The sequence below is a fragment of the Alosa alosa genome, chromosome 12 (genome assembly GCF_017589495.1).
Source record: "Alosa alosa isolate M-15738 ecotype Scorff River chromosome 12, AALO_Geno_1.1, whole genome shotgun sequence".
In the NCBI taxonomy this organism is placed as follows: Eukaryota; Metazoa; Chordata; class Actinopteri; order Clupeiformes; family Clupeidae; genus Alosa; species Alosa alosa.
The window spans coordinates 7,700,238-7,725,805 of NC_063200.1; the positions used below are offsets into that span (position 1 = coordinate 7,700,238).

The following is a 25,568-nucleotide window of genomic DNA, read 5'->3' on the forward strand; positions in this document are numbered from 1 at the left end:
TGGAACTAGAAGATGGAGCACACGAGCTTATCTCATGCAGTCTATGGCTTAGTTAAACATCTGCAAATATTTCATTGACTTTTCCCGTAAGGTTCAACGAAGTAACGTTTATGTAACGTTTATGCACGCATGCACATGTTGAATTTAAAGAAAACGCATTTCTGTGTTTGCATTATGTAGTTTTGAATATGGGAATTCACAATTCCATTTATCTGGAAATGTATAACAGAAGGGGGCGCTACAGGTTTAGCCAGGCCTTCTTTGATGCAGTCTTCAAAAAACAGCTGCTGGGAATTTAAGAGTTTGGCCAAACCATATTTTAAAATCTAACCATCATTTGTGAACATAATTACTTCAGGTAAAAAAGATGATCTGAGCCATCTCATATGTGAATTAGCCTAAGCCTAGGCCTATGTCCACATAAAATATTGTCAACAAACTGGAAGTTAAAAGATGAGCCTAAAATTTCCAAACACCCACTTTTCTCCCCAAGTCTTTAGATATCTATGGCCTTGTTAACTGACCGCTCTTGTCACACTGTACAAGCCTCTATTTACCACTTGCCTCATTTGAGTGGGGGATTTGAAATCTAATGCGCATGTTCACAGTGCTCCGCCTTGTTCCACCGGGATAATCGTCTTCCTCGCGGAGAAACTTGGCCCGTCCATGAATTATATCTGATCTTATTTGTTTTTGGTCCTCGGTATGGACTCTCAAAAAGTAAGTAGATCTGACGTATGTGTATTGCACAGCTGATACTGGTGTATTCCGTGGCAAGTATTTTGTGTTCTTCTGAATGATCATTGTTACATTATATCGTAAAGCTGAGAGGCTGCACCGCTAGTTGGTAGGTTAGTGTGTAGCAGCTATCCTACAGTGGAACTCTTGTCATGCACCCAGTTACATTTGATCTTGTCAGGTCGTTACATATGCTACTCCGTGCAGGAATATTTACGAATAGATGCTACACATTGTCATTTTGTTTGACCTCAAGCTGCGGCTAGCAGCCATCAGATTCGTTTGTTTGCACTGAAATCGTCGGCAGGTTATTCCCATAAGATTAAAATGACAGTAAAGTGTTGCTATCTGTTACTACCAGTTAAGTGGCTATCTGTGTTGCATCTCGAGGCTATAGCATCATTCGAGGGCGTTTACATTGATGTTAACATTACATTCTTGCCTACTGTTGATTTTAGCATGGCATTGAATAGTGTAGTCTACATACACACTGCATGGGAACGCTGGTTGGTTTATGTATGATTCCCACTCTGGGTTATGCAGAAATGGGATTTAGTCTGGTTTGCGTTGAGAGATTTCATAAAGTTACATAATAGGTTTCAGAAAGAAAACATCAAAATACAATTGTTTCTTTAGGGGAAACAAGAACAGGTGTCGCATTTCAAATAGCTCTCACTGACTTGTCAATTTGCTGGGAAATTGCAGTCCTTCTGCCCTTCCGTTACGTAGCAGGTGCATCAAGGAAATGAGGATTGGTGTCTTGAAATAGATTCAGTTTTCCCTTTGTTATTCAGAGTACCTGTAGTTTGAATAGTGATCAGTCATTTTAATATTCGTACACTTGGTCTTTTTCTTTAGTATTGTCACATTCACGTGCAGGGTGTTTGTTTACTTATTGGCAGAAGTTAAAAAAAAAAAAACCTGTTTGGATCTGAAAGGTCAAAGAATCTTACATGATGTTCAGATATGTATAGTGCACCATAAGCACCATAACCATATGAATGTCAGTGGTCTTCATGTGCTTTCAGCCTAAAGCCTTTTACTTGCTAAATAGAATTAACTAATAATAGAGGCTTTTGCCCAACAGTGGCACAACATGGTCACTGTCTGAAAGAATGACATCACCTATGGAGGAAAGGCCTCTGGGAAAGGCAGATGGCAGACATCCTTACTAACACAACAATCCTGTATGAGCCTAAAACAGCAGCATGCACATAAACATGATTGAACTGGGATTATTCAAACGAATTCAAACGAATATGCTGTTGTGGGTATGACTTAGTAAAGGTGTAGGCTATGTAGATTTTCACTGTTCCTGTGTGGTATTGCTGTGTCAAAACAGATGGACTTGTAGGCTACACTGTACATCTGTGTACATCTGTGTGTCCTGGGTTTTGATACCCTTGTGTGTGTGTGACGTGTGTACACTCTCTTACTCACTATCAGTATCTTGTCACATTGACAGTCACACATTGTCCTGCACCAGGGTAGACTGGATGTTGATCAAATATATGTAAACATCTTTTTTACTCATTTACATAGTGACGTGTTCAGTGATACATGAATACCACTAAGCTGCAACTCTAATCTAGTAATTTTTGTGTCAGTGTTGCTATCATGAAGGAAACCTATAGATTTGAAACTTGGTTCTTGTCCTGTTCTCTGTGTTATTAGCTCCTTTCTATGGTAATAATCATGCTATTTTATTACACAGTGCTTATGCCCGCATTTTCCAGTTATGTTTACATAGCAGACATGGTATTTACCTCATAAGTTTACAGTAGTGCATTAATTTGACTTAATGTTTACATATTGCATTTAAAGGCTCTAATCAGTAAAAAAAAAGTCATTTGAACACTGTCTTTGAACACTAAGTTCTCTGTAAACCAGAAGAACATTTCACATATTTCATGTACTCATGTAATTGGCTTTGATGTCAACCATTCACATGTCGAAGCGTTTTGTCTTGTATACCACTGATCATGTTGACTGTGTGTGGAGGTCCAGGTTAGTCAGAGGCAGCATAAATAGCAGACGACCCAGGCCCAGGATATGCGTCCGTGTGTGTGTTTGTTGCCTGGGCTACTGTGCTGTGGTTACAGTTGAGACTCGAGGATTCATTTTTCTGCCAAGTATATTTTGTTCCCCTGTGTTAGACACCAATAAACTTTCCTGCTGACTAAGACTGATTGAGGGTGTTGTAATTACTTTATGAACTTTATGAAACAGCACAATTGGCATGGGTGGCAATGGCATAACTCAATGTAATGATTCTTTCTCTCTCAGCTTTGGCTCTGATGTATAGGTTGCTGTTATTCCAGTTCAAAATGTGAATGAAATAATCACTTGATGCCGGGGGAGCTGCTGCATGTTAGTGTAGGCCTACAGTATACTGATCCTAAATGCTCCAGAATGTCAATGAGATGTGCAGAATACAGAGGATGTCAGATTGTAGAACCTACAGTAGCATTGACACATTATTAGCAAACATAGCAATCAACATCTAGCAGAGGTGTTATGGATCTCAACAATCTAGGCCTGAAGTTCTGAAGAAGGCTGTTTTGCATGTAGATCTGGGGAAAGTACTGTTTGGTCTGGTCTTGAGGATTTGCCCCTGATTCACCAACGCAGCACGCTCAGAATAGAGCATGTTAGTGCCGCCCTTTGTGCTGTAACATGTTTCTGAGCATCAGCACCACACCATGTGTATTATGTAACCTCGTTAGTGAGATCGCAAGCTAATGTCAAACAACAGGTATGATGGCCTTTACGGGCCATTGTGGTTTTTGCTGTTTCAATTTTTGTTTCAAAGACTTTAAGACTTAATGATATAGCTGTAATGATATCCATTTTTATTGCTATACTATATAAATGAGGTATATTTAGTTTATTTAATATATATATATGTATTAATATATATATTATATATATATATATGATCTTTAATTGTCCCACTAATTATTGTTTAGAAGTTTTTTTTTTTCCAGCTATAGGTTACTGTATATGGATTCTCTGTGTTACCTGCACTGCACAACATTTCTGCATGCAATTCTACTGTTAATGTCCTAAACCTGGTGTCGCCTTGCAGCTATAGATAGCAGAGAGGACTAATCCCTAAATCTATCTGATTATGCCGTGCTACATGGATGGACTCTCGTTCAGTGCTACCAAGGGAAAGCCACACACACAGCAACACGTTACATCTCAGGGGTGTATTGGGTTCCCCTACTACACAGAGGGGTGCATTGGAGAAAGACCTCTAACCCCCCACACACACACACACACACAAACACACACACACACACACACAGAGAGAACACAATCATTCACTCTAACATGACACACATGAATTATTAATCTCTACTGTAACACAGATGGACCTAATAGGGTGGACATGAGCAAATAAGGCAACCACACCTTTCTTTGTGTCCAGGGAGTCGGCTCTTTTCCACTGTTACCTGATATGGCTTTGTGCCCATAACTGGGCATGGACGCGAGCCTTCACTTTTGATGTGGTCAAAAGCACCTCCATCACTCCGTTTCCTGCTGTTGCTGACCTATTGGCTTTCTAGTACAGTTGTTAGGTATTGGATTCTCATTAAGGTCTATAGCAGTTCGTGCTGTTAATCAATATGTTGCTGTAGCTCTGGTAACATGATATTTGGTTCAAATACACCAAAGAGAAAATATACAATTGCAGTTTTGTGCAATATTGACAGAATACTTTTAACGATTTTTAAGGTTTTTACACTCTATTCATATATTCAATCAATATATTCAAATATTCATCAATATAAAACCTTCAAATGTATCAGCATATGAAGAAACATCCCAAAGATACTTTATTGCATAAATACAACTCCTAGGAAAGATTTACGTGCTGTCTTATCCCTTTGCTCCTGCAACTCAGTAAACAACTATAGGATTTCCGATACTTTTACTCACTCACTCACTCACTCACTCACTCACTCACTCACTCACTCACTCACTCACTCACTCACTCACTCACTCACTCACTCACTCACTCACTCACTCACTCACTCACTCACTCACTCACTCACTCACTCACTCACTCACTCACTCACTCACTCACTCACTCACTCACTCACTCACTCACTCACTCACTCACTCACTCACTCACTCACTCACTCACTCACTCACTCACTCACTCACTCACTCACTCACTCACTCACTCACTCACTCACTCACTCACTCACTCACTCACTCACTCACTCACTCACTCACTCACTCACTCACTCACTCACTCACTCACTCACTCACTCACTCACTCACTCACTCACTCACTCACTCACTCACTCACTCACTCACTCACTCACTCACTCACTCACTCACTCACTCACTCACTCACTCACTCACTCACTCACTCACTCACTCACTCACTCACTCACTCACTCACTCACTCACTCACTCACTCACTCCTCAGTCACTCATTCACTCACTCACTCACTCACTCACTCAGACACACACACACACACACACACACACACACACACACAACCACAACACCTACTTTCACTCACTCTTTTACACACTCACTTTTTGTCCACACAGAGTCCTGTGTTTCTGATGCTGTTCTTTTTCATCCCTTCTCCAGTTTTGCCCTCCTCACTGTCTCCACTGGGGAAAGGGTGTTTGTCAGCATTAGTCACTGGCATCTTGTCACACTGAGGAACTTCACTGCTGCAGTCAGTGGCCAAATTAAATTTAAAAAAAATCAAAGAAGACAATAAAACCCAATGGATGGTTGCTTTATGACACTGCTCTTCCCCCCTTATCTGTCTAAGGTACAATGAAGCAAACCAAGCCCTTGTCAGCAGCTGTTAAGTACGGTTAAACTGTAACACACACAGAGTGGTATCTGTCTGTTGTTGGGGTGTTGACATGGACACCTGATGAACTCTTGCGGGGTGGTGTCGTGCCAGTTGATAGGCGCGGGCGTATGGCGGCGGTGGGCAGTCTTTTTCACAAGTCCAAAAGGACAGGCGGCAGGGCCGTCCAGGCATGGCTGCTTGTGCACGTGTGGCACGGCTGCGCTGTTAACGCCTGATTTGCTATATGGGCCAGCACAAACGAGCCTTTAAAGGCGATGTCCGCCATGGCCGTCTGAAAATAAATGTGAAAATCAAGCGATGCTGCCGTCGCTACGAATTGGGTCATGATGCTACAGAGGCATTCTTGTATGTGTGACCGAGTGTGTACATGCATGGGTGAACTATGCAGAGATTTAGCTGCACGCTTCACAACAACAGAATGTGCAGATGACCGTTATACTTCAATATGTTTGTCTGTAACTGACCAGCCCCTGTAGAACTAAAGCAACCATCACCAAGCAACCAGCTAACAAGCACTTCAAGGATCTTAGAGAGGGATCTTGTCTTTCTCTGTGATGACTGAGACACTGCAGGAAGTGTTCTGTTATCCCCCATGCTTGCATATTGCAAACCCCCCCCTTCCAATAACTGAGTTTGAGTCACAGAACAGGGGCTGATGGCAAGCTGACGGGGAGCAGTAGGCAGATAGTATCTCAGTCCCGATGGAAACGCTAGAGGCTGCACCACTCGGTGGAGTCAGCGCCAACAATGCAGGTCTCTAGCAACACTTCTGACTCCCTGTCCCATGCCTGTCTTCCTTGTCTCCACTCTTGAGACTCTCAAAGATGGGTACTGCAGTCTTGCATACAAACCGTCTGTGCTCGGGTGCACATGTAACATCTGTCACATGCAAATCAATCATTTGTGCTTTGGATAACCTGTGGTTTCAGTCTGAGGATACTGTACTTCCTGCATTGACCCTGTGCCTCACTGCCACCGATATCCTCTGCAGAGTCAGTATTTCTGGAAATATCCAGGGATGTGTGTGCGTGCCAGACCCAATTCCTGTGTGAGAAGGTCACCTGAGGTTCTAAAGTTAGTGGGAGTATATAAGTGGAGTGTGAGCTTAAATAGTAGTCCTGTGTTGGCAGACGCTTTTAACCATGTTCACATGATTGAACTGCCAAGCATCCCTATCAATGTAACATGGCACATCACATTACCATGTTGCTAACTTACACTGGTTTTACACCTTGGCCTTAAAATTGGGGCAGCCGTGGCCCACTGGTTAGCACTCTGGACTTGTGACCGGAGGGTTGCCGGTTCGAGCCCCGACCAGTGGGCCACGGCTATAGTGCCCTTGAGCCAACTGCTTCCCAAGCGCCGCTGTTGTAGCAGGCAGCTCACTGCGCCGGGATTAGTGTGTGCTTCACCTCACTGTGTGTTCACTGTGTGCTGTTTGTGTTTCACTAATTCACCGATTGGGTTAAATGCAGAGACCAAATTTCCCTCACGGGATCAAAAAAGTATATATACATACTTAATGTATGCCGTACTTAATACTTAATAAACTGACCATTCATACTAAGTTGCTTGGGTTTTTTTCTCTCTCTCTCTTCTTCTAGGAGGCCCTACAAAGGATAATTACCACGTTGGCGAACAAAAATGAGGAGCTGCACAATTTCATTGATACGCTTAGTCACTCCTTGGCGGGAGTTCAGGTGAGAAACTCCTTACGTGGCAGAATGTGTAATATTGGATATTTGTGTCCCAGGCCAAGGCTTTCACCTTGCTTCCAAAGAGCTGGAGTCACTGAATCCAGCCACAGTATGCAACTGTTATGGCTTTTACCCATGGATCTATGTCAAATCAGATAAGGTTGTCACTGTCTCAGATGAATGGGTCCAAAAATACCTTTGAAGATTGATTAATGCCCAAACATGGCTTCCAAAATGAGACTTTTTTTGAGATTGTAGTTCAAGTGCAAAATATATGTAAACATTGGAATTGTTTTGGGACCTTAACATTGTGTAGACAAACTCTGAGATGGTGCGGCAACCATTTTCCTGGATTCTGTCTGATTTGATACAGAATGACCCCCATATGAGATACATTGCAATTGATTTGTAACTTTAGTCCCCACAAGGGATCAGAGTGCTCATAAATCTGGCTAAATATACATAAACTTGCTGCACTGATATTTGACCTGTGATGGATTTTTTATCTATTCAACCATCTTTTTCAGTTATTCATTAATAATGAAAGTAGCTGCTTCTCTCAGGAGCAGAAAGTGAGATCTTTCGTGACAAAAACAATACATTGTAACAGGGATAGATTGAAACAGGAAGTGTTTCATCCTTATACATGGATTTCTATGCAACGTCACGAAAACATGCGTGCGCAACCAAGAGGCAGAAAGCACCATAGAACAGCATAGAGCAATGCAAAAGAATAAAATGAGTTTTTGTGCTGAAAACTGCACCAATTTGAAATCACGATGGTTAGAGAATGTTAAATATGTTCAATATCCCTAACGAAATGCATGTCTGAAATGAGATGTTATTATCATTGAGACAACAGGGGTATACAAAAAAATCCGATTGTAGCTTACAGCAGCTGACTATTTAGGTTAAGTTTATAACGTTGTGGACGGCCACCAAGCGTCTTCTGCCCCACGGCTGCGCGCGCATCTAGTTTTGTTGGTAAACTGGAAACCCGTGTATAGTTTGATCTGCTCTCCATTCTCAGGCAGTCTTTCTGATGCATGTTGTTACTCTGTGTTTGAATGGTGCTGTGCAGGTGAATTCCTCACAGGTAGTCTCAGACCTTGAGGAGGAGTTTGACACATTATTCTCCATCCTGGACGAGATGAAGGGGAGTATGACCAACGCCATCAAGCAGGAACAGGCCAGGAAGTCCCATGAGCTCCAGGTAAACCAGAGCTTCCTATTAGAAACTCTGTTACGGTCTGCTATTACAAACCCTGCATATTCCCTGGGGTTGTAGATTGGGTACAAAAAACGCTCTGTAGGAGTAATTCAGACAAAAGAATATATGTGTGTTTGTGTGTTTGTTATTGACATAACCATGAGTGTCTCTTGTGCAGGACACTGGATGACTGTGTATAATTGGAGAGTGTAAGAATGTGTGAATTGTTTGTGTCTGGGCTAGTGCACATCCGGATGGGTGCATGTTTGTTTCTTTGTGTGTTTGTCTTAAACATGAACAGAAGGTGGGGTACTGGGGGAGGGGGGCAATACTATACAGTATATGTTTGTGAGGGGGTCATGACCAAGCAAATGTGAGAGATTCTGTGTGTGTGTGTGTGTGTGTGTGTGCGTGTGTGTGCATGCGCGCGGTGCGCGCATGTGTTGTTTGGGTTTTGGCCGGCCTGTTGAGCCCGGTGATGTCATCGTGCTGCTATGGCAGTTCTCTGGCCAGCCCTCTGAGGCCGCTGAACAGGAACAATAAAAGTGTGTGAAATTAGCCCAGATAAGAGCTTAGCCATCAGAGGCCTGCCCTCTCCAGCTCCCATCACGTCAAGTTCAGCACACACCCTTGCAGCCGGGCTACACCGAATGCACAGCTGAAGCGCTCTGTTCACATAGTGTAAAAGTAGTTTAGAAATAATCAAACGTGTTCGGATATGAGCACTGCTCTTGCATCTGGTGTAGCCAGCATCCATTGATCATAGTGAAAGCTAATTGTTGCACAGTACGCTCTGCAAACAAAACGCTTTATTTGCGTGCCCGGTGTTGCCCAGCTGTCTACCAGGTCTCATGTAGAGGACAACAACCATTACTCTGTATGCATGTGTCATGTGGGCTATATAAAATGACCAAAACATGCCCTTGGTAACGTGTCTGTGTGTTATTGACCTTTAGTCGTCCGCGGACATGTTGACATTTCCACTTCATTTGCGCTCCTGGACTTCTGTGTTGCTAGTATAATCATGAGTCATTGGCCGTTACTCTGAGTCAGCCCGGACACTGTGTGTGTGTGTGAGGGTGAGGGTGAACCCTGAACACAAAGGCATCCACACAGCCTGGGCAGCTGCAGCTCTGAGAGGACAATATCTGACCGCTCTCTGGCCAAGGGAACCTGAGACCAGATTCACAGCTACCTGATCTCTCACTGGGCTAGAATTCGGGTGCGTTGGATAGAGGGGAAAAGAGATAGAGAGCAAGGGCAAGATGCAAGAGGGCATTGACGAGAGAGAGAGAGAGAGAGAGAGAGAGAGACATAAGAATGATCAGAAAGAGAGAAGAGTAGAGCAGGCTTCTTGTGTTCGTCCCTGAGGGAGGACAACGTTACTGCTGAAATAAGCCCAGTCTGTTGTGGTATGACTCGGCTCGTGGAGGCCACTTACGAGCTGGACCCCACTCTCAATTAATGAGCAACGGCTAAGTAACGGCTGAGAGAAGGTGACACTCCCCCGGTCACCTTCAGCGCTCCGTTTACTCCCCTGATGCTGTTAAAGCCCTAAATGCCTGGCCTGCGTATTTGTGTTGACAAAGCAAGAGGAGTCCAGCCACCTGGTGGAGGCTCAGGACGCCTATGCAGCATCTGGAGCCCTCAGTCCTCTGTCCATACAAATGTCACCGGAATGTTTTTGCCTCCCTGCCCGTCCGACATGTAGTCAACTTTATGTAATGCCCTTACATAAGCCCTTTTTTAACCAGAGAGGGCGGAGACTCGTCGAGATGTGTGCATTCAAGCTTAATCCTCTCAAAACAAATATTTATTTGGATTTTTGTTGCTAATCGAGCCTGCAGTCGTGGTAGAGGGGTTGGTGTTGCCATGACGTTCAATTAATGTTCCTCTTTTGGTGCTTAAAATCCCACTTCCCTGTGTTTTTACTCTGGCAGAACCAGCTAACGCAAAGCACCAATGCCTTGGAGAGTGCAGAGGAGCTTCTGGAGTTCGCAAACAACGCTCTGCACATCAAAGATGAAGACGAGTTCGCAAAGGTAGAAAAATGCCCCTCCACCATGTCTAAGGAGACACACACACACACACACACACACTCCAGTGCCACTCATGTATGTTAGCACGAAGGTCGAGAGATTGCCAGGGGCCCATTTATAAGCAGCTGTTCATCTGTCAGTTGGCTTCAGCTCTGTTGTGAAACATGATTCAGATTAAAAAGAGCCACTGCATTTAGGCTCATGCCAACAGACTCAGTTATGTATCATTTCCTTTTGTCGTTTCCTTCATTAAGATAAACGTAACATCAACTGTGCTATTTCAGAAAACGTCTTTTTAATACTTTACAAACATATCCTAAACATTTAAGGATTTAAGGTCACCATTGGATATATGTGCTGACTGTGACAGATAGTAAGAGGGTCAAAAAACAAACACATTAACTAAGCCAGAAATATGTCTATCATTGGTCCCACCATACATACATGTATGACAATGAAGAAGACACTAATCCTGTGGGGGGGGGGTCTTTTGTTGTTGTGTTTGAACATGACTTATTTATCACTTTACATTCAAAGCAAACAATCTCGTTTCACAAAAAAACTGGTCTTAAATAATTCCTTGAAATGATACAGCTGAATTTTTCCCTCACATGTTGAGTTCTGTGGTCTGTGCTTTCTGTATTGTCTGCCTAACAATATATGTTTGTGTGTGTGTGTGTGTGTGTGTGTGTATGAGGGTGTGGTGTGGTGTGGTGAAAAATAGACCAGCTGTGCTATTCTCATTTGAATATCATGAGTGTGTTTGTGTGTGTGTGAGTGGGAAAGAGAGAAGGAGTGAATGAGCAATTGAGAGAGAGAGAGATCACATGGGTAATGGGTGTGGGTGTGTGTGGATAGAGTGTGAGAGGTGTGTGTGTGTGTGGATAGAGTGTGAGATGTGTGTGTGTGTGTGTGTGTGTGTGCACGTGTGTGTGTGTGTGTGGATAGAGTGTGTGTGTGTGTGTGTGTAGTGTGTGTGGATGGAGTGCGTGTGTGTGTGTGGATAGAGTGTGGGTGTGTGTTTGTGTGTGTGGATAGAGTACGTGTGTGTGTGCGCGCGTGTGTGTGTGTGTTTATGTGTCCGGATGGACGTGTTCTCTACTCCAGAGCAGCTCTGGGCTGACTGATGTGCATGCTCACCTCTCCACCTGCATGGCTCTACTAACGACACCTCCTTCTTCTCTCCCTCTCAACCTGTTTCCATCTACCCCCCCCTCCACCCCACCCCCCACCCCCTCCTCTCCTCCTCTCCTCTCCTCCTCTCCTCTCCTCCTCGCCTCCTCTCCAAAGGCTGCCAAACAGATCAAAGATAGGTACGGTATCCCTTTCACTTCTTTCTGCTTGAGCCTGGTGTCCTGTGTGTTGTCTTAATGCAAGCATCAAATGCACTCAAACTTCAATGCATGCGATGCCCTCACATAAACACTTGGGTGGTTTTTCTTTTAATCCTTGTAAAATGACTCAAGACTATGTTTCAATGGATTGTAAATAATGTAAAAATATTGAAAGAGATGTTTTAATGTGAATCTGGCCACAGATGTATTTGTGAAATGGGCCGTGTGTGTGTGTGTGTGTGTGTGTGTGTGTGTGTGTGTGTGTGTGTGTGTGTGTGTGTGAGTGTTCTAGTTTAGTGGCATCCTTAGGGTTCCACTAGAGCTTAACATGAGTCAGGCGTTGCAAGACCCTTGTGTTTTGTTTTTTATAATAGTTAGATGACCATAAGGTCAGACTTCACTAAAATGATTTTGGATCATTGTAATTTTAAAGCTGTTTGGACAGGGGACAAAGCTTCACTCATGTTAGATAAAGCTTCACTCATGTTTTGGTCTAAAACATGGATATGAGTTTTTCTTTCTGCATGATAAGTAGATTACAAAAAAATAATTGATGCTTGCATGTGTAATATTTTGTTTGTAATTAGAGAAGAATCGGTTCTGAAATGCTGTTCTGCTGACCACTCTCAGGGTAACGATGGCTCCGGCCTTCCGCCTGACTATGAAGCCCAAGGCCACGGATAGCATGACGCATCTCATGGTGGACTTCTCCCAGGAGCGACAGCTGCTCCAGAACCTCAACTTCCTCCCTGGTGAGTTCCTTAAATCCACACCAAAACAGTGTGGGATGGGGCAGCATAAAAATCTGCGGTTTCTAATCTATATATAGATAGATAGATAGAGATACTTTATTTATCCAGAAGGAAATGAAGGTGTCCAATAGCTTATGCACATCACACATACATCCACACACACATACATACTACAAAAATACAAAGGAAGATATCAATAGTGTGCCCTTAGCAAGATTAGTGAGGTATCCTTCACATTTCAGAGTAAGTTGCATTTTGAACAAAGTTCCGGTTTAAGATATGTCATTAATAATCTCACTAAATGAAATGTCTTGGGTTGAACAACACTCTAAAAAACACTTCAGCAAAAGAGGCTGGTAGCTCTTGGTTGTAAAGGCGTAGACTTTATCCTCGTATCGGGTGCTCTTGGAAAATGGGATCAGTTCATGAGAAGGAAAACGAATCCAGGCACTCCAGGAAAGGTGACTAAGGAAGGTATATTTAAAAAGCCTTTATTTATTACTGGCTAATCCATAGTTTAAAACGAACATGCCCTGATGAAGACCAAGTGTGATCGAAACATGTTGCCGTTTTAAACTATGGATTAGCCAGTAATAAATAAAGGCTTTTTAAATATACCTTCCTCAGTCACCTTTCCTGGAGTGCCTGGATTCGTTTTCCTTCTCACTATAAAAAACACATCACAGGAACTATTACAGCAACTGAATGAGGCCACTAATATTGGCCTTCTTGAACATTCTGACGTTATTAGTCCATCCTCATACTTTAAATACTATTTACTGTCAAAAAACACTTTATAATGTCAGGGAACGAGATATTGTAATCAAGATGGTGAACTTTTTTTTCTGGCTGGAAACAGCTTTGGCCTGTTCATTTTCTCATCCATTTTTTTAGTTCTGGTTAACCAACCACAGGCTCGTTTTTAAATAGGTGCACTGATGTGTTTTTTTTCCTTGTCTCAGTGGACAGAATGCAGATTTTCTGTTTCCCTCATTGTGAGCACATTTGTTGCCTGCTCATGCAGAAGAGGTTTTCTCTCCTGAGGTCATTGTGTGTGTGTGTGTGTGTGTGTGTGTACATGTGTGTCTGGGGAGTGTCAGAAGGAATAAACCCTCCTAGTCAAGCAGCACCATGTGAGTGGGTGTAGGACTCACCAAGCTTAGTCCCTCAGTAGATCGTGGTCTTTCGCAGCTGATGCAAGGTCAGTTGTTACAATGCATATAAGGGTAACTGTAACTAGCCCTGACAGCTCAGACTGACAGTGGGTCAGTAATAATGTAAAGAGGTAGTAGCTTTGACAGACTTGCCCATCAATCACAGGGACATATGAAGAGACATGATAACGGCAGCCCACAACAGATTTGGCTTCCTATCAACAGAAAGACTGAATGGTTATGTTGCGTTCACAATCTGCATGAGAACCAAAGTATTTAAGCATATACAGTATATACTCTTTTTGATCCCGTGAGGGAAATTTCCAAAGTCTTCCAGTCCTCCGTCTACCAGATTTCTTGAACGTAAAGAACAGGAAGCTAAAGGCCCCTGGTGCTATCAGGTTGAGGAGAGGAGTGCAGTGACTTGTGATGGGATGGCCAGTGACTTGTGCATGGAGTGGAGGAGGGGAGGCTGAGACTGAGCACCCAGAGCCCTGCCTGCCTGCCTGCCTGCCTGCCTGCCTGCCTGAGTAGGGGGGAGGAGAGTGGAGGGGATGGGTGCGGAGCGCCGGTCTCCCAGGGGGCATCTCAGTGAAGCAGGAGTGAACGTGCCCCACACCAACGCACTCCAAAGGGGCTAAAAATACCACAGAGACAGAACATGGGCTCCTAAAATCTGAATCCAATACTAGAGGGAGACTTTAACAAACCAAAATGAGGAAGAGAGTCCCTCAGGTAAAAGAGGCTCTCTGGGCAGACGGAGACAGATGTGCAGCACAACTTGGGATCTCTCACTGCGCTCTTAGACAGCAGGCCTGGTGTAGTCTAGGCAGCTGTAGTGGGTGTACTGATGTAGTAGTTAGCTATAGTGGGTATACTGTGATCAACCCCAAATGTTAATAGGCTACATATGGGGCAGCCGTGGCCCAATGGTTAGCACTCTGGACTTGTAACCGGAGGGTTGCCGGTTCGAGCCCCGACCAATGGGCCACGGCTGAAGTACCCTTGAGCAAGGCACCTAACCCCTCACTGCTCCTCGAGCGCCGCCGTTGAAGCAGGCAGCTCACTGCGCCGGTATTAGTGTGTGTGCTTCACCTCACTGTGTATTCACTGTGTGCTGTGTGTGTTTCACTAATTCACGGATTAGGATAATATATACTCAAAAGAGTATATATACTTAATATATATATATATATATATATATATATATATATATATATATATATATATATATATATATATATATATATATATTATATATAAATATTCTTGCCTATTTAAGTGGGTATACTGAGATGGTGATGCTTTTTAAGTGGGTATACTGCGTAGTCCTGTGTATCACGTAGACTACACCGCTGCTCTTAGACATTCGATGTGTCTGTGTGTCTGTGATGATGATGATGATGATGATGATGATGATGACTAAGGCACCATTTGCTCTTTTCCTTTCACTCCATACTCGATGTTGATCATTATTGAAAGTTCAGTGACGTCCCACACCAGTAAAGACAGTTGATAAGAGGGTTGTTGAGGACATGGGTAGCTCTCCGTTTCCTTAGCGAAGCTGTGTGTGTGTGTGTGTGTGTGTGTGTGTGTGTGTGTGTGTGGAGAGACTGTGTATCTTTGCTCCACATATCCAGCCAGACTGCAGCTCATTTCCTCTGCGCTCCTCTTGCTGTGAGCCACTGGATATGCTCGCTGGACCGTGCACGCATCCCGGTTGTCCTGGCTGAGTGCAGAAAGAGAGCGAGAGAGTGAGAGCCGCTCCCAAAAGTCACAAAGCCAGCCAGTCTCTTTAGCTAATGCCTCGGCCTCGGCCCCCCTGCTACCTCCATGACTTCAGCACAACTCCTGTGTCTGACATTAATCAGCCTGGCAGCAGTGGTCTGTCTGGCCAGCATGTTGAGTGCTGGGCAAATTTAGCAGTGCAAAAAAATGTAACCCCTACCCTCAGCTGGGCTCAATTAGGCTGACGATGGGTTCACGTTACTGGGGGAAAGCGGATGTGCTGGCAAGGGAAGCCTGGAAAAGTAGAAAAGGCATTTGATGGCTTGAAAGTGATGGCACACGTGAGAATCAGTTGTGTTTTGTGTGTTTTGTGTGTTTTGTGTGTTTTGTGTGTTTGTGTGTGTGTGTGTGTGTGTGTGTGTGTGTGTGTGGTTGGGGGAGTGTACAGCTGGTGTGGTGCTTTTAGTGTTTTCGTTCTTAGGATCTTCGAGATAAGGATTTGGGATCAAACACATACTGCTTGTAACCCCAGTCAGATGGCACCAGGGATCTGTCATCTTTTTATAAATTCCAAATCTCAGATTATACTTTGTTTGGCATTTTCCTCATGACTCTTGCCTCAAAACATGTTGTCTGTAGCACAACCTGTAATGGCACAGTATCTGAACTGGACGCTATCCAACCCTATTATTTAGGAATTTAAATTACAGTAGCAGTCATGTCATATTTGTATGTATATACACACACCAAAGGTCCAAGTATCAACTTTTGGACTAGATTAGATTAGACAAGATATCAAGAAATTGCGCTTTTACCCTGGGAGGACAGAGCTACATAAACGCCTGTGAGTGTGATGGCTTGAGTCCTGTGGCTGAAGAGGTGTATCCCAGGAGCAGAGGCCTCCATCACCAGCGATCCACTGCCACCTCCCTCCCAGCCCTGACCGCTTAGGGCAGTAGGAGACAATAGGGGCCGCTTGGGGTCTGAAAGGCGGGGTCACTCTGCTGCCCAGCTCTCTTTTCAAACCCGCCGAGAATCAGAATCGCGTTGCGTCTCCATGGAAACCGTCCACACCCCCTATGGGCCCTTGAGAGCTGGTCAGCGGTGCGGTTTGTTTTGATTGATGAATGAATGAAACTTCCCTCTGTTGAATAGGGCAGGGCAATTCTCCATGGTGCTTTTTATCCACTTCTAGATGTAAAATCGTTTATTTGATCAGACATTCGCTTTGCATACGCCTCAGGTGTTAGAAGAGGGTTACAGTGAAACAGCCAGAGCGTAGCAGGGGTTATGAAGGCCCAGCTGTGGGATTCTCTGTTTTTTTAATGGAGACTCAAGGGTACTTCCAATTACAGGCAACTAAGCCACCTGCTCTGGCCAGTGATGGACACTGTGATGGTAATAAGACATCTGTCACCCAGCCCAGCCGGTCCTCCTCTACTTTTGTGTGCATTCAGATCAGAGGATTATATTAGGATGCTGAAAGCCTTTCATTATCTAGATCAGATAGCACAGGGTTTAAATATTTACAGCGTAAAGTACAATTGTCTAGTTGCACATCAATCATGCTTCTTTTATTGCACAAAATATCTTAAAATTTCCTGCTGCTTCAGGTATATTTAAATGCACAATCTGAACAAAAGCTCACTGAGAAACAATTGTCATGAACAGAATGAGTTGATGGATGGTTGATTATTTTTTAATTTTTTTTTTAGTTCCACGAGCGCCTGAGATTGAGGCGCAGGACTGCCTTGTGGTGGACAACACGGTGACCGTAGTCTGGCGGATGCCGGTGGAGGACAACAAGATTGACCACTACATCCTGGAGTACAGAAAGACCAACCACGAGGGCCTCCCCCGTGTCAAGGACGAGCGCTGCTGGGAGGTGGTGGACAACATCAAGACCACAGAACACACACTTACAGGTACAAACACACCCTTATAGACACCAACACACACCTTTGCACACTCTCACTCACAATAGTTACTCATTCACAAACACAATACTACATTCCTGTTACGTTGCAAAAATGATATGGTTGTGTTTGGTTGAGTGGTGTTTTTATTTCCATTGGTCTGAACGCCCAACAGGCCTGAAGTTTGACTCCAGATACATGAACTTCCGGGTCCGAGCGTGTAACAAAGCGGCCGCAGGGGACTACTCGGATCCAGTCACACTGGAGACCAAGGGTGAGGTCCAGTTCCAAAACAGGCAGTGGGCATTTTATTTTTCTGACAAAGGAGTACGGGAGGCGAAGCATGTTGTTTTATTTATTTATTTATTTATTTATTTATTTAACATGACCAGGGAAGACCATTTCTTATTTACAATGATATCCTGGTAAGACACCTGAAGGGGGAGAGGGGAGAAGTCATCTTGAACTGCTCCCCCATTTCTAGTCATTATTCAACTCATTCATTGTTACTTGTTTTCTCTCCAGCGTTCAACTTCAGCTTTGAGTCGACCTCCTCTCATCTGAACCTGAAGGTGGAGGACGGCAGTGTAGAGTGGGACCCCCAGGGGGGCAAGGGCCTGGAGAGCAAAATCAAGGGCAAAGAGAACAAGGGCAGGTGAGCCCCGGGGTCAGCAACTGACCCTTTTCTAGCCCTGATGTCCCAGTACAAGACCTTGCACATGTTCAAGTCTGTTTGTGTAAGATACAGGTATTTCATGTGCGATCTAAAGGATCAGGTCCATGGATTTTTTTTTTTGTGATTAAAGATCAGTGTAGAATGCTGGAAGAATGCTCAGATTTGAGATTAGCTGTATTTAGATTTTTCTTTAGATCTTTTGCTTCCAGAAGTTTAATTTTAAGTCCCATTCTGACATCCTAGAGATTTATGTTATCTAACACCCACGACATAGGTGTTCAGAGTTCAGTTTAGCTCTAATGATTGACTTCCTGGCATCCTTGAATCCATAAAGAAAGTTATCTCCCGGTAATCTAATATTTCATTGTACAGATTAGCAGTGAAAGAATGTTTGGGTTCCAGTGAGCAAGAGGGAAAGACCCATCACCTTTGTCACCTTGTGTGGCTCTTTTACCCCTACACAACTTTGTGCTGTCAGCAGAAATGTAATCATATGCTAGATTATTTACAAGATCCCCCTAAGCATTCATTCAGCTTTAAGCAACAACACTGTTCTCTCAGGACCACTTAGCTTCACCCATAACCCCCCTCTCTTCACTCTACATCTTTTTTAACCCTTTTGCTTTTATTTGTCTCCTTATGTTCATTGTGCCCACAGCGCACACCTTGCCAATCTGAAGAACATGTCAAGGTGACCTCATGGCTCTTAGCTTTAGGATTTAGCTTAGCGGGTGGCATTAGCTTCAGACGGCTGCCTGGGGGCCGTCAGGCCAAACAAACACTGGCTTAGGCATAGTGCTCTTATCCAGTGCCTCCCCAGGGCAGTGTGCTTACTGGGCCACAGGCCTCTGACGCAGTAAAGCCCTCTGCGTTGCTGACCTGGGGTCTGTGGTCTCACTATTCACAAGCACAAATGTTTCAGTGGAGGCACTGGATAAAGATGAGATAGGCGTGTGTGCCGTGTGTAGTGTGTGCCGTGTGTGTGTTTATTCTGACTGCCGGGCAGAGATCAGTCACGTACAGATGGATGGCTTCATAATCATACTCTCAGCAGATCTCAAGTCTGTACTGAAATGGCCAAGGAGAGTGAAATTGTGAACAGTGCATTTTTGTCCACCGACTGAGCCCATCTGTGTGTGACTGTGTCCCCTAACTTCTTTTCTTTGTGGGTCTCGTTTGGGTTTGTTTGCTCTTCTTCCTCCTCTTGAAAGAAATGGTGGCAAAGCCTAATTCAGATCCTAGCCTTACTTACATCTTTAATCAATGAAAATAACAAGTAAGTAAGTAGTAATTTTTGTATACTAATTTTTTTTCACGCTTGCATCTTATGACTTGGTGAGTAAGATTATCTGTAATATAGTTTGTGTAGTCCATCTATGTCCATCAACATCAAGTTTGTCCATCAACATCAGCAGACAGTCCAGTGAAACTATGTGCACACATGTCTTCGACTTAATTTGCATACTAACGTCAATGGTTAAGCTAAGTCAATCACATGCATTAAGCGCATCTTTCAAGAGGAAATTTAACGACATTTGAATTTACAGCCTGTACAGTCCATCATGTTGCTAAACCAGAACCATACTGACTGAGCTGTCACTGAAAAACCAATAGTGTGGACAGCTTTTTTCAGGTGTCACAGCAATGTCCAGAGGAGGGTTGGACTCTTGTGCCTCAGTACTGCCACAAGTGACCACTTAGCGCCTGTTGATTGGTCTGCACACATTATGTGGACTGTCACTCAGTGGCCAGTTGTTCCTGGAGTTCCTCTCCAATGTGCGGCATGTGCCATATGGGCAGGGTGGGCAGGCCCGTCGCCTTGGATACATGCTGCGCCTTTCAGCAGCTGCCAGTCCACAGTGACTGATTATCAACCCCAGACATGTGTGCACTTTGTCCAACGTTAGGCATGTCTTAGAGAGTGGCGCCATCCTCCATCCCAGTTCCGCTTTGTCTAGTCATCCGCTGCTGATGGATCATGCAATTGTTAATTTGATTAAACACCAAACACACGCTTGCCTGGTCCTAATTGTAGAGTGTAAGAGCGCTAATTTGATTGTGCTTCCCTGGATTACCCATGAGGCCGAGAGGGGACATGTAATCACAAAGCACTGGGTGACTAGAGCACAGATGATATGTCATTGCATCTGCCTCCCTAGTCTTACACCATGCCATTATTACTCTAGTGTCACTGATGTCCTTATGTGCCCTGTGCATTTTTGTATTTCCCAAACCTGTACAGTAGCTACTAAAACGTGTGATACAAGTCACTCCAGTAGTGTGTAGATTTGTATCACTTTTGTTGCCATTTCTTCATTTTTCTGACTGTGGTGTCGTTCTATGTCAACCTCTTCTCATTTGTCTGACTCACTGGTGCTCCTTTCTGTGTGATTTTTGTGTTTTGTTCCGATCCTGTGTCACTTGTTTGTTTTCCTACTGAACTAATCCCCGATGATGACTACTATGTGATATCACTTTGGTGCCTAGTGTGTCCATCATTCTGCAGTAAACTGAATGCTGTGTTTTGCTGGGGCCTTTTCAGAAGTGGAACGCCGTCTCCCAAGAGAGCGTCGACTGCACGGTCGCCGGCAGTAAGAGGAGGCAGGGATCGCTTTACAGGAGAGTCCTACACAGTGCTGGGTATGGCAGTCATGGGCTACTACACTATTATACACAGGATTAACGCACTTACTCCGTGTATAATAATAATAATCAGCAGAACAATTATTCTCTAGATTTTCTTATATTTTGTGTGTGTGTGTGTGTGTGTGTGTGTGTGTGTGTGTGTTTGTGTGTGTGTGTGCGTGTGTGCATGCATGCTCCTGCCCTCCCTCAGGTGACACGAGTATGGACTGTGGTCAGCACTACTGGGAAGTCAAGGCCTTGAAGGACTGCAAGTCCTACAGCATCGGTGTGGCCTACAGGAACCTTGGCAAGTTCGACCAGCTAGGCAAAACCAACACGTCCTGGTGCATCCACATCAACAACTGGCTGCAGACCTCCTTCGCCGCTAAGCACAACAACAAGGACAACCCCAAATCAGAAAAAGTTGGGATGTTGTGTAAAATACAAATAAAAACAGAATGTGATAAAATACAAGTCTTGTAAACCCATATTTAGCAGCAAAAAGGACATAGACAACATATCAAATGTTGAAAATTAACATTTTGACTATTTCATGGAAAATATTTGATCATTTTGAATCATGTTTCAACAAAAAGTTGGGACAGGGAATGTTTACCACTGTGCTGCTTCACGTCTTCATTTAACAAAACGATGTAAACGTTTAGGAACTGAGAAGACCAGTTGCTAGAGTTTTGAGAATTAAATGTTGTCCCATTCCTGCCCGATATAGGATTTCAGTTGCTCAACAGTATGAGGTATTCTTAATCATGTTTTTCATTCCATGATGCACCTAATTTGACAGGTCTGGACTGCAGACAGGCCATTTTAGCACCTGGACTCTTCCTCTATGGAGAAATACTGTTTAAATATGTGCAGATTTAAGAAATGTCATTTTGCCATTGTTTTCCTGAAATATTCAAGGTCTTCCCTGGAAAAAAGCATTGCCTGGATGGCAGTATATGTTGCACAAAACCTGTATTCATCATTCAGAATTGATGTGCAAGATTCCCATGCTGTAGACACTAATGCACCTCCACACCATCATAGATGTTGGGTTTCAAATTGAGGACCAAAACAAGTTGGAAAGGTTGGATGCTTGGGTAGGCCCTCTTCTCTTTAGCCCAGATGAGTCCATGATTTCCAAAAAAATATCAAATTTTGATTGGTCTAACCACAGGACCTTTTTTCACGTTACCTCAGTCCATTTTAAACAAGCTCAGGCCCAGATAAGACGGTGGTATTTCTGTATCATGTCTAAATACAATTTTGGCTGTTGCATGGTAAAGTTTACTCTAGCATTTCTGAATTGAGTATCAAACTGTTCTCATAGACAATGGTTATCATTGTTTTTCCTGAGCCCATACAATGATTTTCTTTACAGAAACAGGTCTGGTTTTAATGCAGTGCCATTTGTTCTCTAAATATTTTAATGATATTATGTACTGTAGATGATGACCTCCCCAAATACTTCACAATTTCATGTTAAGAAGCATTAAAATTACATTGTTTCATTATTTGTCCACACAGGTTTACACAGAGTGATGAATACCCCTACATCTTTACTTATAAGAGACTCTGGGTATGAAAAAGAGCATCCCAGAGAGGCAATCATGTTGCCAGTTACCCTAATTAGTTGTGAAACATTCCTCTTTTGGTTTTCTTTATCATTACACAACTTTTCCAGCATTTTGTCACCCCCGTCCCAACTTTTTTTGAAACGTGTTGCTGGTATCAAATTCAAAATGAACATATATTTTCCATGAAATAGTCTTTTTTTTTTCAACATTTGATATGTTGTCTGTGTCCTTTTGGTTACTAAATCTTTTTGCAGATTTGCAGATTATTGCATTCTGTTTTTATTCGCATTTACACAACATTCTGATTTGGGGTTGTACGGTAGAATTAATTTATTTCCAACGTGATCACCCTGAGTACTACTTTCTAAATGGAACGCCCTGAAAGGAGGCCTTAATGAGTTCATATTAACATGTGTCTAAGGTGTACATGTCATTATAAACGGTGTGATATACCAAGATGTGGGTAGACTGTGGGACTACTATAAGTCAATTGATTACTAACAATAAAAGAGTTCTCAGATGGTAAGTCTCCTCTGTGACCTACATTTGGTCTCTTGGTAGTATCCTGTAGACCGGTCTTTCAGGTAGTGTCTGTTACAGGGAACAGTATAGGCCACAGGCGACTCCAGCCCCATTAATCCTGCAGGGCCATTGGATACCTCTGTATTGTGTGTCACTCATTTCCATTCTCCTGCAGGGATGCGACTGTGCAACAGATGAATGTACTCCAAGGCCTTTTCAGTTACTCAGCGTTGGAAATGGCTGTCCTTTTATGTCTTGCTTTGCCTGGATATGTGTGAAGAGTGGTTTTGTGCTGTATGTCTCTGACTGAATTGTTTAATCTCCAGTTGTTTATTTGATTTTTTTCAGGTCAACTCTCTTTCTACAATGCAGAAAGCAAACAGTTGCTCCACACATTCAAGACGAAATTCAGCCAACCTGTAGTACCAGCTTTCATGGTAAAATAATTCACTCACTCACACATACACACATACAAAGAACCCCCCATACACACACACACACACACACACACACACCACATTTGTTTGTGCTAACAGAAATACACAACATGTGTGTGTTTATCTCTTGGATGCAATCCTGCTGACCTCTAATATCAGTGGTGCTATCAGGGGACACAAAGGACAGCAAAAGGCCACATCTGTACGTGGTCAGGTTACATGTGGCTCTGCGTCAAATAGAATCTGCCCTACTTGTCTGTATGCCAACGCATCTCACAGTACAGTCAGATAGTTATTCAGGGCACAGCTACATTTAGCTGTAGGCTGTGGCTTCTTGTACGGAAGTGTGAGATTGATTCGCTTGTAGTATCACTATACTATGTGAATCTGAATGAACCCTAGTGTGTCAGAGTTCACTTGTTTGAAACGAGTCGGTAATTACGACTCGTAATCTCTCTACCTCAAACGACTTTTAAGTTGAAATGCAGCTTTGTGTGTCTCTCACAAAAGGTTAAAGCTTAACTTAGGCAGTGAACCATTGTATAAAATATAAAAACTGCGTAGGTTCCTTATGCAAGTTATACATGGAATCAATCTGCATTGTTGAGACGAGCTGTCTTCTCTACGTTTTGTAGGTGTGGTGTGGTGGGCTGTCCCTGTCCACAGGACTTCAGGTCCCAAGTGCAGTACGAAGTTTCCAGAAGACGGAGAACGGCATTGGTGGCTCCAACAGTAGTCTCAACAGCATGGCGCAGTAGCCTACGCTTGTCCAAGAACTCACCTCCTCCCCTTTTCTGCTTCCTGTGCAAGCCACTCCCCATATCCTGTGCACTTCCTGAAGAGAGCTGCATCCATGAACTTAACCTGAAGAGACCCTGTGAAGCATTATGGGAAACTGAGTCATTTTTTTGTGGCACTCTAGCAGCTCGCCTCGCCTTCACTCTGACTTTACTGGAGATTCTTCCCTTCTGTTTGAGAGACATCTCTCTCTCATCCTCAATATTTTGAGAGACTCTGGCTTTCTTTTGGGGACATTTGCATCAGGAATGCTAGCTGCTTAATCAGGGAATAGATGAGAGTGCACTTTTCCTCCTTTACTTTGTTCTAGGTTGAATGCTATTTTTTTTTTAGATTTTATTTCTGAAGTGAGTGTGTTCAGGCATGATAACAGTGTCCTTTACCTGCTGATTTACCTGTTTTATTCTACTAATATACTTAAAGACGTCAGTCTATTGTTTGTGTGTGTGTGTGTGTGTGTGTGTGTGTGTGTGTGTGTGCGTGCATGCGTGTGTGTATGTGATTATGAGTGTATGTATGTGTAGAGGTAACTGGGAATATAACTGGCTGTAACCATCTATGTAATTCAAGGCATTTTTCCTTGAATCTCCATTGCCAGTTCTCAACTGAGCAGAGTAACCTTGTCTTCAAACAAACAAATGTTTACGCTATGTACAGAATCTGATGTGGGGAGACTTTTTGCACAGTGTATAATATGTAGTGCTGCTTTTTACAAACCCTCTGTTATTGCTGATCCATTTCTGTCACAATTCTACCTTCAACTGAGATTGGGACTGGACATGCACCTGTGAACCTGGACTTCAACTAGTTTTGTATGCACTGTTGTCAGAGAAATTGTGCTCTTTTGTCATGGTCGACCCTGTAAACCATGTAGTCCTGCTCCCTTAAAAAGAAATATTAATGATTTCTGGAAGTGTTTGTCCTACCATGAAATAAATTATTTAATCAATGTTTTCACAGTTCAGTATAAATGTTTCTTCTATCAAAATAATGCTTAAATTGGAGATATTCATAAGCTTTTTATTTTACAATGGGTGACAGGAGACACTGCCCACACCAAAGATATGTTAGCATACAGTATAAGATAATTTGACAATAATAATAAAAAAAAAGGTTTGCTTGTGTTGCCATCTGGTGTTCAGATACCGTAACAGCAATACGACTGAGGGAAAACAGACCAAAATGCAGGCCAAAATTCCTCTCACCATCCACTTGATTTGAGATGACGAATTAAGCACTTTTAGGCTATTGTAATATTATATGCAACTTCCTTGAATTTCACCTCCACGACAGTTGGTGTTTTATCATCCAGCAAGCCTTGTAGGCTTATAATCCTACCCTAATCGTTTTGGTTGCTGTCGAGGGAGAGGATGGCGTGTGATATGAATAAGATTTACACAAATACGTAGTTTGTTGGTCGTATGTGTGGTTCCTGTTCTTCAATGAGGAAATAAATACTTTTCTTGCCTCAGAATTGGGTCTTTATTTATTGGTGAATTAGGACTAGTTTAA

General features: G+C 43.2%; 1 protein-coding gene across 4 annotated transcripts; it reads left to right on the forward strand.

Annotated features, from left to right (window-relative positions):
- The first annotated feature begins 586 nt into the window (after positions 1-586).
- On the forward strand, positions 587-25,530 carry fsd1l (fibronectin type III and SPRY domain containing 1-like). 4 transcript variants are annotated; one of them, XM_048258548.1, is made up of 14 exons: positions 587-720; positions 7,196-7,291; positions 8,370-8,501; positions 10,439-10,540; positions 11,828-11,850; positions 12,502-12,623; positions 17,221-17,430; positions 17,597-17,695; positions 17,947-18,076; positions 18,756-18,788; positions 20,640-20,737; positions 20,934-21,162; positions 23,159-23,258; positions 23,894-25,530. In XM_048258548.1, the coding sequence occupies exons 1-14, from the start codon at positions 706-708 to the stop codon at positions 24,014-24,016; spliced, it is 1,512 nt and encodes a 503-aa protein (XP_048114505.1). In that variant the 5' UTR covers positions 587-705; the 3' UTR covers positions 24,017-25,530. The 4 variants fall into 4 exon arrangements, with proteins under 4 accessions (XP_048114505.1, XP_048114504.1, XP_048114506.1 ...); XM_048258547.1 differs by having other exon boundaries at positions 20,643-20,737; XM_048258549.1 differs by lacking the exon at positions 18,756-18,788.
- Positions 25,531-25,568: the final 38 nt, after the last annotated feature.